The 13843-nt window shown below is 38.1% G+C and overlaps 1 protein-coding gene across 7 annotated transcripts in view; it reads right to left on the bottom strand.

Moving 5' to 3' along the window:
* LOC134661332 (insulin-like growth factor 2 mRNA-binding protein 1) overlaps positions 1-13843 on the bottom strand; it is a 98928-nt gene that overhangs the window by 12139 nt on the left and 72946 nt on the right. Inside the window, exon 1 of one of the 7 annotated variants that reach the window (XM_063517357.1) lies at positions 6299-6716. The exons of 5 other annotated variants lie outside the window; for them this stretch is intronic. In XM_063517357.1, the coding sequence (XP_063373427.1) occupies positions 6299-6327 (29 nt within the window). In that variant the 5' untranslated portion in view covers positions 6328-6716. Of the gene's footprint in view, positions 1-6298; positions 6717-13843 lie in introns of those variants that run through there. One more of the 7 variants, XM_063517360.1, reaches the window with a different exon arrangement.

The following is a 13843-nucleotide window of genomic DNA, read 5'->3' as shown; positions in this document are numbered from 1 at the left end:
CCAAAAACCGTCACCCATTCAAGTACTGACCCCGCCCGACGTTGCTTAACTTCGGTCAAAAATCACGTTTGTTGTATGGGAGCCCCACTTCAATCTTTATTTTATTCTATTTTTAGTATTTGTTGTTATAGCGGCAACAGAAATACATCATCTGCGAAAATTTCAACTGTCTAGCTATCACGGTTCGTGAGACAGCCTGTCCTGGTGACAGACGGACGGACGGACAGCGGAGTCTTAGTAATAGGGTCCCGTTTTTACCCATTGGGTACGGAACCCTAAAAACTACTTACTAGATCTCGTTCAAACCAATTTTCGTGGAAGTTTGCATGGTAATGTACATCATATATTTTTTTTAATTTTATCATTCTCTTATTTTAGAAGTTACAGGGAGGGGGGGACACATTTTACCACTTTGGAAGTGTCTCTCGCGCAAACTATTCAGTTTAGAAAAAAATGATATTAGAAACCTCAATATCACTTTTGAAAACCTATCCATAGATACCCCACACGAATGGGTTTGATGAATTTTTTTTTTTGTTTTAGTTGTAAGTATGGGGAACCCCCAAACCATATTGTTATTTTTTTCTATTTTTGTGTGAAAATCTTAATGCGGTTCACAGAATACATCTACTTACCAGGTTTCAACAGTATAGTTCTTGTAGTTTCGGAAAAAAGTGGCTGTGACATACGGACGGACAGACGGACGGACAGACGGACGGACGGACGGACAGACAGAGACAGACAGACATGACGAATCCAAAAGGGTTCCGTTTTTTGCCATTTGGCTACGGAACCCTAAAAATACAAAAACAGGGTCAAAGATTTTGTCCAGTATTTTGGACACTGTCCGAAATTTCACGGTTCAAAATGTAGGTGTTAATAAGTTCAAAGTGCCCAATTTAAAATACGATGCGTTGAAAAGTGCGAAATTTAGCAAAAAGTAACTAGATCGACTAAATGTAAGTACTTAAATAAGTTTTACAGTATCACTGTTTTTTTATTGTGGTGATAGTTTTTATGTAAATACATTTGCTTATTGAGTGATTAGTTAGTAATATTAGTAATAAAGAGTAAAATTAAAATTCGTCAAACCATTCATGTGTCATTTTTGGCGGTCGGTGAACAGGGACACAGTTTACTATTTCCGTTTCAAGCAAAATGCCAAATAGCGGTCCCATTTTAGAAGGGACCTTCTTTAGGGCCATCGTATATAAGTACTTACTAAATAATCTTTAATAGAAAAAAACCGACTTCTCTAACTACTAGCCTAACCCACCTAACCTAACCCACTTAACGGCGCTTATACTTTATTTGGTAATATGTACCTATACAGTTTATGGTAATCATAGTGTTTTTTTAGTTTAAGTATCATAGTGGTTTTCCGGGTCAAGATCCGGGTCCGGGTCCGGATCCGAGTCCGGGTCCGAGTCCGAGTACGGGTCCGAGTCCGAAGTCCGGGGCCCAGTCCAAGTCAAAATCGAAATTCAAAATCACTAAACGTGTAGGTACTATGCGTCGTTGAAGAGTTCTGTTCTGATCATCATCAGCAGTTCCACTTCATCAAATCCCACAGTTTTAAATGTAAATGCTTGATTTTCTGATGAAAATATATAAAATTCTATACATATGCCTTTAAAATTTGAGGAGTTCCCTCGATTCCTCATGGATCCCATGTTCAGGACTTGAGATTGACATAAATGTGCCTAAAAACCTAAATTGCTTAACAAACATAACGAAAAGGACAAATCGCCAAATGCGAACTATGCGTCGTTGAAGAGTTCCGTTATGATCATCATCAGCAGTTCCACTTCATCAAATGCGACAGTTTTTAATGAAAATGCTCGATTTTCTGATGAAAATACAAAAACCTCTATACGCATGCCTTTAAGATTGGAGGAGTTCCCTCGATTCCTTGTGGATCCCATCATCAGAACTCGAGCTTGAAAAAAATTTGGCTTAAAAACTTAACTTGCTTAACAAACATAACGAAGAGGACAAATCGCCTAACGTGAACTATGCGTCGTTGAAGAGTTCTGTTCTGATCATCATCAGCAGTTCCACTGCATCAAATGCGACAGTTTTTAATGAAAATGCTTAATTTTTTGATGAAAATACAAAAATCTCTATACGCATGCCTTTAAGATTTGAGGAGTTCCCTCGATTCCTCATGGATCCCATCATCAGAACTCGAGCTTGACAAAAATGTGGATTAAAAACTTAACTTGCTTAACAAACATAACGAAGAGGACAAATCGTCAAACGTGTACTATACGTCGTTGAAGAGTTCCGTTCTGATCATCATCAGCAGTTCCACTTCATCAAATGTCACTTTTTTGAATGTATATGCTTGATTTGTTGATAAAAACACAAAAATCACTATATGTATGCCTTTAAGATTTGAGGAGTTCCCTCGATTCCTCATGGATCCCATCATCAGAACCGGGTTTTGACAAAAACGGGACCAATCTGTATGCATATACATACAATCAAAAAAAATTTTTCAAAATCGGTCCAGTAATGACGGAGATATGGAGTAACAAACATAAAAAAAATAAAAAAAAATAAAAATAAAAAAATTAAAAAAAACATACAACCGAATTGATAACCTCCTCCTTTTAGATTTGGAAGTCGGTTAAAAATGAACATCTTTGCGACCATACATAACTCAAAACAACACACTCTAATGAGTCCAATGTTAGGGTTAAGGCCAAAGCACACCGGCTGCGTGTGCGTAGACGTGCACGTGCGCCAAAATGTTAAGATCCGCTCACGCACACGTCACGCAAGCCGTGTGCCGTCTTTCATAAGGATCTGTATATTACATATTTACCATGACAATAATTCTCTATACACTCTATTATCTGCTTTTATTGTAGAACCAAACCCGCCATCGCGAATACAAAAGTAGCCTGTTACTTACGTAACTACTATGTACTACTATGTTTCGGCTGATAATGAAGAATGACGATGTTTTCTGTGGGATAGCTAAGCTTTTTTTCGGTCTTTAGTGGTTAGTGTAAGGTAAGGGCATAGAAATGGATAAGGTTGATCAACTTTTAGAACAACCTATAGTCCCCATTTTTCAACTTGTTCCGCGAAATATCGAACTACATACATATAAAAATACTAATAGAAACAATGCTGCCAACATGTCTGTTAAGTTATACAACCAGGCCAACACTTTAAATTTGACCTACTTCCCGACTTCCAATGAAATTTGCATACATATGAAAGTCTGCTGACAATGCAATATTATGGTACCATCGAGCCGATTTGATTATGGAGACAGCAGGTGGCAACTCTGGGATAAAACATTGGCTGGGATGGCAACCTAATTGTGTTTGGGGTTTTTAGAATTGCCTCGATGAGTATTAGTTGCCTGTGGAAAGAAAAGTAGGTACAGTCAGCGATAAAAGCTTGTACCAAAAATGAAACGAAACACTTATGGGATCACTTCGGTCTTTTATTTATAATTTTTGAATGCTAACGTAACGCAGCCAGAGATGGGCAAAATTTATTCGAATGACGAATAACGAATAAGAATAACAAAATTTATCGCGAATGACGAATAAAAATGTCGGATGATTATCCTTATTTGAATAAATTATTCGTCGAATAATTTATCCGTGAATAATTTATTCGTCGAATGAATTTCCACGAATAATTTGTTTATTCGAATACCTTATTAACTTTTCACGGTTTAGAAAGATTGGCAACTGTGATGTGCAATGCAACTACCTAAATAGTTACTGTAAATATAAATGCGTTGTGTGATTCGCTCTGAAGCAAACAACTGCTAAGAAAATTTGGTGTTCTCACTCTTTTATTATACAGCTATCTCTTTCTAGGTCAGGCCAGAAAGTTACTAACTTTGTGTGTGAGTAATCCATTGTTCACGCTAACCGTTTTCTTATTATACTACCTGGGCTTATCTTTTAACCCTTAACAATCTTTAACTTCTGAACAAATATACAGTAAAAACAAGTCATATGAAACGTGCTATTATTCGTGTTGTTTATATGAATGAAACGAGCCCAAAAAACTTAAATATACTTCGTGGATTTATTCGAATGAAATGACGAATAAATCATTCGTCATTTGGAATGAGGTCGAATGATTCATCCGCGGATGAATTATTCGCGAATGAATCATCCGCGGATGAATTATTTGCGAATGAATCATCCGCGAATAAAAAGATCGTGAATTATTGTTTATTCGAATGATTATTCCGATAAAAGTTTATTCGAATGGTGCCCATCTCTGAACGCAGCGCAGCAGACCACGTTGACCCCAGGTTTTTCTGGAATTTGTTGTCGATTTTTCGAGAATATAGGAATACTTCTTGTGTTTAATGGGCGAGATCTGTTAAGTTGAAGGTAATTATTATGAAACAAAAATCGTCTGGTAAGTTTTGACATTGTAAAAGAAAATAAATGTTCTAAAAGTGGATTCATTCGTAAACAACAATGATTCTTTACTTTCCACTACCCAAGGTCGCCTTTTTCCCATTATTATGAATATAGATAGACACAGCTGTTTCAAGCCAGGCAAGGTAATAGATAAGACTAATAGATGACCCGTGAGTTCTAAATTAAGGTTCTAAAGTAAGGTACGTCACAAGTTTAGTGACGTCACTTTAAACGTCATTTGTATAAGAACATCTTCCTCGCGTTGTCCCGGCATTTTGCCACGGCTCATGGGAGCCTGGAGTCCGCTTGGTAACTAATCCCAGTAATTGGCGTGGGCACTAGTTTTTTTTACGAAAGCGACTGCCATCTGACCTTCCAACCCAGAGGGTAAACTAGGCCCGTATTGGGATTAGTCCGGTTTTCTCACGATGTTTTCCTTCACCGAAAAGCAACTGGTAAAATATCAAATAATATTTCAAGTTCCGAAAAACTGATCATCATCTGTATAAGAACGTTGTTAATTAATTTGTGGATGAGCTCTAGGGCTAGGGCATTATCGAGCAAGTTTGCGCTAAGATACTTACGTTCATTACATGTACATATATAAATTTGAGTTATACCTTAACTTAAATATACTCGTAACACTGGTTGAACATGACACCCAAAAATAATGTGAAAAACAAGTATACAAAAACAGATAAATGCAATTGCACGGAACATGAAGTATGTAATAATGAAATGTTTAAGTTTCGGCAAAATTCATAGCTTACCTACTTAATTTGCGTTTTTTTTTTCTAATAAGGAAAAAATATTATTTCCTGTATGGTACGTCTCATACAATTAATTGTAATTGTTCGATTTTTCCAACACCTATATTATACCTTACTCTGACTGAACCTCCTTCACCTTAAGTTAGAAAAACGATTATGTGATATTGGAAAGTTTACAAAAGAATTATGTATTGCGGTTCCTTTCCTTCCGTCCTTTCTTTTTTTTAAGCTAATTTATTAACACCGTGATGGAACAGGAACATGATTTCAGGCCTTACTTACTGACAAGAAATGACAACAGGTAGGAAGGTATACTAAACTAGACTGCAACGAACCATTACTCGTACTATGGTCATCATCAACACTCATCTCATCAAGGACAACACCGTGAACTGTTCGGAGACACAGTTAAATGTGGGTTTTGCATGCGATCTGTTCGTATGTAAGGCAACTGTTTTATCAATAGCCGCCGCCGGTCGGCCGGTTTCTGTACGAATGAATTCAATGAATCACGAATAGGGTTACCAGATGACAGGAATTTTCCTGACATGTCAGGAATTTTGGCCTTTTGTCAGGAATGGGGACGGAACACGAAATGTCAGGAATTTTTTGAATTGATAGACGTTATTATAAAGTACCTTTTTATTTACTTAAATTAATAATTATGTAATCTTGAACATTGTGAAAAAATAATAAATGAGATCCACTCAACTTATCAATAACTTCATAATTATTAATTAACAAATCTTTAATCAGGCAACATATACCTACATGACGCGCGCGGCTCGGCTCAATCGGATGGCCATCGCTAACGGCTAGAGACCCCCCGTCGTCGTCGTGAAAAATATGAATGTAAGGAAAAATATTCGGAAATCAGGAATTTTGTCAGGAAATTCTAAATTTGTATCTGGTAACCCTAATCACGAAGGAAGCGGGCACCGCGCGCCTGCATTGCCGGCAGGCGGCGCCGACCCGCCGCCATCTTACTTTACCAATACGAACCACGTGCTCACGTGCATTTGATTAACTCCTTTATAGTCCATGTATACAGGTTATACGCTAGCACTAACCTAATGGACAATAGCAATCTACCAGAGAAATGCAACTGCGTACCCATACCTGCGGTTTCTCGCCATTCTGTAAGCCATTAGCCGGTTGTGAAACAGCACGCGCTCCAATTGGATGCACAAGAACTAATTCTAGACAAGTATATATCACTATTTGAACTGTCCGAAGTAATTAGACTATATGAAATAAAGCTTGTTTGCTTAAGAGCCAACAACAACAACAATCACGGACGAGTGCAGTTGGAAAGTGCATTAAAAGTAATCAGCGTCAGTGATGAAATGAGTAGATTCGCAGGAAACCTGTAGCGCGAGTGCGAATGTTGCCGTGTGACTGAGTGGTGCGGTGCGGAGCGGGCAGAACGCGTTGTTCCGACCGAGCCGGCTTGCATTGCTACGGCGCCCGCTACCCGCCACCCACCCGCACTCACTGATAAAAAATAACAAACCATTCACTCCATTACGCATTACCTACTTACTCAGAGCACTATCAACGTTTTGACACAACCGATACAATACAACACTTCACAGAACTGAAAATCGAAACAACGATAACCTATTAAACGTAAAGTGCGTACCTACTGTGATATTTATTTCCAATAAATTGTACGAGACTACGAGTATGCAACTAGCTAATGGTCATTGACACGAATATTTGTGCAATATTCTGGTAACTAACTACCAACCTAGTGCCTAACATTATGAAATTTGTGAATCCCACGTAGGTACTGGTATAACAGCTGTCAAAACTACGACAACGTCGACAACCCAATTTATACATAGTGTAGGGTCTGTCTGTATCATTTTCTACAATACATAAAATGCTTTTTCTTCGATAATCTTGTTTAGTGGTATCACTGGTATCCAAACTACAGCCCGCGAGTCTGCCAACTTGGCTCGAGTAATAAAAAGTGCCGAATTCCTTACAATACTGCCCATGAAAAAAATAACTGTCCTGCCACGGCCTTCGGATCAAAAAGTTTAGGAGCCCCTGATCTAGTAGAAAGCAGATAGTCATTAACTCCTTACTCCCGCAACCGCTAAATCTGCGTGAAATAGGTACCTTCCATTATGAGCAAGTGTGATGAAAAAGTAGATCGTTTATCAGGGATGAAATACACCCAAATTCAGGCGAGATATTTTGCGCTTAAGTCCCGAGTCAGAAATGGGTGGTTTCACCAGAATTATACAATACATACTTTTCATTTCCAATACGAGGCAAGTAATATACATGTTTATTTTACAAAACATGACAAAGTATAAACTTGTAGTATTATAAATTTATAATATTTATATGTGTCGTTTTCAACCAAAAGGTACAACATTGTGGGTTGTCGATAAGGTTGATTTCAAATTGAAGCTACATTATATGGAAATAGCGCCCTAAGGATAACCGACAATATAAAGTACCATTTTGGTTGAGAATGTAGCACATGATATAAATAGGTGTAACTGCCGTGGATTATGTATCTTTATCTGTATCAGTCATACGTGACTTACGTAATTGAAAAGCGCCTTATTTACCTTATTAAATTTACAGAAGTCGGTCAGGATAATGGATGGTGAAATAATGTTGAAGAGCTGGCACTGTGGTCAAATTAGGAATGTAGACGATCTGGGACTGGGACTGTAGTCAAAATACACAGTAATGAGGACGAGAAAGGCAGGTGACGATTTTAGAAGTATGCTGACGACATGGCATTGTAGACGATTTAAAAAGGTGACGGAATAGGATTGAGGACGAAGCAGTCCTGAGACTACTGAGCATGACCCTTAGGTCGCATGGTCCGATTGACTAGTCCGATCAATCGGAATACGAATATTTTTTTTTCCTGTTGGCTCGATTGATCGGACTATAAGAATTTCTCAAATCCTGTCAGTCCTACTATCGGAGTAATGGGATTTTAAAAGTTCGTCTAGTTCGATCGATCGAACCACGAGGTTGTTTTTTCTTCCTGTTGGATCGATTGATCGGAGATAACCGTAGACTTGATATTTTGCTAATTCCGGATGACACATAAAGGTTATCTAATCTTAACTCATTACTAGACACTGGCATTTGATAAACTTTTCTATATTTTATTTGATGCGATGTCAGTTCATAATGTCAACATCTGATCAATGTTGACGATTGCTTCGCGGTTGAAGTACTCCCGATTCCATATTTGCAAAAAGCCATGATGTTATCGAAATACAACTTTTACCTGCCACCAAATTCACGAGTGTGCCGCGAACATATGAATGCCGAAAACTGGGACTGTATCATTAACGCTAGTACTGCTGTCACGAGTTTCAACGAAACTCACACATCAGACATAGTACAAATATATAAGAGTGTTCTGCAGTTAGCACAAATCACTGTAGCATCTGCCTTAGAGTAAAAATAAACTATTATCAAAGAATATGCCTATTATTTCAATATATAAAATTTACTAATTCTAATTCACACCGAAAACAGGCTAAATCCATGACGGTTTTTAGAGAATAAGGGCTCTTAAGATTATTTGTTAGATATTTCCCTCGAAATCACTATTTCGTGGTAGTAAAATTCCGCGTCGAAAGTGAGAAAACACTTTTGAGATGTTGGTAGAATACAAAATTAACCATAAAACTACCGGTCGGACAAACAGGAAAAATAAAAATTGTCTGATCGGATTAAGAGGATTTTTCATGCTCTCGTGGCTCGATCGATCGAACTAGACGAACTTTTAAAATCCCATTACACCGATAGTAGGACTGACAGGATTTGAGAAGTTCTTATAGTCCGATCAATCGAGCTAACAGGAAAAAAAATATTCGTATTCCGATTGATCGGACTAGTCAATCGGACCATGCGACCTAAGGGGAGCATGAAGCCCTTGCTATAGTTTGTCAAAGTACTGTCTCATTTCAAACATCTAGACTCTTAGACAAAAATAAAATAATCTAACTATCTTTGTCTTACACTAGTAACTAGCACCCAAAACAAAAGGACGAGTATAGTTTTTTTGGTTCTTATTTATTTACTGACAAATGGGTTTGACCAACTATAGGATTAGACATAGGGCAGCCGCAGTGCCCCGCGCGCTTGCCGCACAATGATTCCCAGATAAACCTAGTAAGGCTGGATGACCTCGCCAAAATCCTAGTATGTCTCAGCCGTCTCAGGTCCTAACTATGTTTTGATATGGGATTTGTGACATGCTGAGTTTTACAATGGTAAACTGTCACACATGCTAGTAACTAGATCAGGAATTATAGTTCTGCTTCACCCTACCGATCGGATTACATAAACTTGAAAAAGTTGGTTGTTTTCTATTACGTTCAACTATGATAGATACATAGTGGAAGAAAGAATAAATTAATAATTATTGCTAATGAAATCTAGATTAGGAATATTTTACCAACCCATATCCGGGTCCAAGTAGTTATGTACTTAGTATTAAGTTGCATGTGTCTACTGTATCTACTTGGTTGCAAAGAAACATTCCTGATATAATAAAAAAAAACATCAATAAAAGATGTCTCGGTACACCTGCGTGAAAGTTCTACTTCCATAAATGTATTTTGACTAGTCATGCTAATTGACAACCCAGGGGCCTATTTCTCGAACGATATTAGTCTAATATTATTAGCGTGTTGTCATGGCAACCTATACGATTTGACAGTTCGTAGACTAATAATATTAGTCCAATATCGTTCGAGAAATGGGCCCCTGCACAGACGTAGATATGACCGATTTAGGCGGCCAAAAGTCGATTTTGCAAAAATCAACATATTGTAAAAAAAATACCACGTGGAGGTAGTCTATAGACCCAGGCATATTATATGACCCTCCCCACTCCTTATCATCAAACCTGAACCGCATAACAGGCAGTCGAACTCTGACTATCGCTCAGCGCGCAAGTTTCTGTTCTCGACGCTCCAAAATATTGCAAGTTTTCCCAAGTGTTTAATTGGTTTTTCTGACGTTTTCATAAAGTTTTTTTGATGGATTCCAGTCATTCAGGTAAGAATTTATATATCTCAATAATTTTATATTACATTTTTGACATTTATCATATATTTTGAGCTCGTTAAATATGACCCTTCACAAAATGTTGTTTTTTCATAGATTTTGATTTTCAATGGTATTTTTGTTATACTTCAGGGTGCGTCCCTGTCTTGTATTGTATATGCCTGAACAGATTACTTAGTCGTCTTTATGGTGTCTCAGAAATTAGCCGCCACTAGCCGCCCCTATGTGGTCTTAGAGGCTTTCAAAGATAACCTATGAAAAAAAAATATTTTCGCACATTTAAAAAAAAATTGTTAATTTAGTTTTATCTTTTTACAGGTGAACCCAGTGCTTCGGGGAGAAAAGTATTTGCTCGAAAATATATTTTTGAGCAAATACAAGAGCAAAATTTGCCAAGTTTAAGTGAAAAGTGCGATTATTATGAAAATTATCTTGTGCTTACCTACGGAACATCGGAAGAGCTCAAAAAATATATAAAACATGAATTTTCTTATGTGAAATCACAAATAAAACAAAGGTGGTTGAAAGCAAACAAAACAATAGATAAGTTTTTAAAATTGAATGAGTCTTGGTTGGAAGGAACTTTTGAGATTCCAGTGGCATCCTCTAACACGTCAGGACGACCGTGTAAATCCTTTGGGGAATTAAGTGAGCGAAGCAAGAGAAGGAAAACCGAAAAAATTCGAGCTGCCCTACCTGATGAAATTATTGTTCATGCAGCACAATCGGTTCTTCAAACTAGTGGCAAAAGAGATGCCTCAAAAGTGCTTAAGGATATTACTAATACTCCAGAATAAAATACAAAAGATCATCCAGCGTTAATGAAATAATCGCTCCACTGACACCACAAGAAGCTCTACAAATGTATGTAGATGCTGACCTCAGCAGGCATCAATACGAAATAATAAGGTCAACAAACAAAAAACACTTCCCCTGTTATGATCTTTTGCTGAAAGCAAAACAAGAGTGCTACACGCCAAAAGAATCCCTACGGGTAACAGCTACCTGCGCAGAAACTAATCTACAATCCCTGATGGATTTGACCGCCACTCGACGAATTTTGACGTTTTTACTAGACTTTTACTAACATCCGATCCACTCATCAGCATTATGAGACCAAAAAAGCAATCGCCTTGCAACAAAGCCTTTCTTCCTGAGACAATCGAGCATTTTTTTTTAATATTTTTTTTTAATATTTTTTTTTATATATTTTTTTTTGTTTTTAATTGACAGAATACAATTGATTTTAGTATAAAACAACGTTTTTACATTTTTTATCCCATTTTGTACCGAATTATACCCTAAAATAATTTTGGCCGCCTAAATCGGTCATATCTACGTCTGTGCCCTGGTCTATCAAACCCCCTATACTGTAAATCTCCCCATTCATGACCCAACTGTCCCTGTCGTCGTCCCAACTCACCACTCAATACACGCGTACTCACCCCACCCCACCATTATCATAAGGAAAATATAGCTTAAGAATGTTTTTTAGGGTTCCGTACCTAAAGGGTAAAAACGGGACCCTATTACTAAGACTCCGCTGTCCGTCCGTCCGTCCGTCCGTCTGTCACCAGGCTGTATCTCACGAACCGTGATAGCCAGACAGTTGAAATTTTCACAGATGATGTATTTCTGTTGCCGCTATAACAACAAATACTAAAAACAGAATAAAATAAAGATTTAAGTGGGGCTCCCATACAACAAACGTGATTTTTGACCGAAGTTAAGCAACGTCGGGCGGGGTCTTACTTGGATGGGTTGACCGTTTTTTTGCTTGTTTTGCTCTATTTTTTGTTGATGGTGCGGAACCCTCCGTGCGCGAGTCCGACTCGCACTTGGCCGGTTTTCTGTTTTAAATAAGCCTAGCAACTCAAGTATATAAACAATATCCGAAAAGTTGATAAACAATTACTTTGTCAAATCTCACCTGAATACGAAATAAAATTCAGACAAAAATCCGCTGCTTTTGAACATTAACTTCGGCAGAGATTTATTTAATAGTAATTTTATGATTTGGCTCATCATTGGCCTTTGCGTTTATTGCAGACGATTTATGGTGACACCGGAGACAATGACCTCTCCACGGACATTACACCGCCTGGGACGGAATTAAGCAAACGCAGGGATGCCCAGCACCTGCATTACCCTCTCGGTTTTCCTGTCTTAACCCACAGGAAAGGCGAGCCAATACGTGTGGAAGGCAGGTCGGCTACACGAATCTGCCGCTTATTTCAGGTTGGACCCTACTCGCGCCTTACGGTAACTCTTCTAGACGGATTGCAAGCCAATGATACGAGGGGCGTTCAAAATATTCTCGGTATTGATATCTTACGACCTCTTCTAAAATTTCTTTCGTTACTGGCCGCTAAGGTTTATTCATTGACATTAAAAAAAAGTATAATTCGAACCGAGATAGTCTTTTGTTTTTCTGCAATTGCTGAACAAACATGAACATCCTGTGCGAATTGACAATGTTAACTAAATTAGAACATCGATGCGTGATAAAATTCTTGACAAAACAGGGTAAAAATCAAAAAACCATAAAAGAGGAAATGGATTGTGTTTACCGTGAGTCTGCTCCTTCTTTATCTACCATTCAAAAGTGGTCAAGCGAGTTTAAACGCGGAAGGGAGAGTATTGAAGATGACCCTAGACCTGGCCGGCCTGTAGTAGCTACTTCACAAGAAAATATTGATAAAGTGGAAAAACTTATATTGGAAGATGGTCGAGTGAAGGTAAAATCTATAGCACAAGTAACCAATCTCTCTATTGGTACCGTACATGATATTATACATGACCATCTTAATATGTCAAAAGTAAGTGCAAGATGGGTTCCGCGAATGCTGACTCGGCTTCAAAAAGACATGCGTGTAGCTTGTTGTTCCGATTTTATTGACCTGTGCGGTGAAAATCCTGATGAGGTGCTGCAAAGAATAGTTACTGGAGATGAAACCTGGGTTCATCATTATGACCCAGAGAGTAAACAAGAGTCCATGCAGTGGCACATTAAGGGTTCAGCTCATCCCAAGAAGTTGAAGGTCATCCCTTCAGCTGGCAAGGTCATGGCCACGATATTTTGGGATTGTGAAGGAGTATTACTAATCGATTATAAAGAAAAAGGTGTAAATATCACAGGACAGTACTACGCTAACATTCTACGTCAATTAAAGGATGTAATTAAAGAAAAGAGGCGAGGAAAGTTAACCAAAGGTATTCTGCTTCTGCATGACAACGCCCCCGTCCATACTGCTCATATTGCCAAGGCAGCTATTGTTGAACGTGGGTTTAAAACTGTTACTCACCCACCGTATAGTCCGGACTTAGCCCCCAGCGACTTCTTTTTGCTCCCCAATCTTAAAAAGGATCTGCGTGGAAATAAATTTTCTGACGATGAAGCATTGAAGGCGGCAGTGGAGGAGCATTTTTACACGAAAGATAAAAAATATTTTTACGAGGGATTAAAAAAAATAATTGATCGATCTTTTAAGTGTATGAACATAGGGGGGGAGTATATTGAAAAATAAAAATATCAAACTTTTCGTACTTGTTTGTTTTCATTCTCATACCGAGAATATTTTGAATACCCCTCGTAAGAGGTCC

This window comes from Cydia amplana, chromosome Z (assembly GCF_948474715.1).
Source record: "Cydia amplana chromosome Z, ilCydAmpl1.1, whole genome shotgun sequence".
NCBI lineage: Eukaryota > Metazoa > Arthropoda > Insecta > Lepidoptera > Tortricidae > Cydia > Cydia amplana.
The sequence above is the reverse complement of the archived record's forward strand: the minus strand, read 5'-3'. Positions and strand labels throughout refer to the sequence as shown.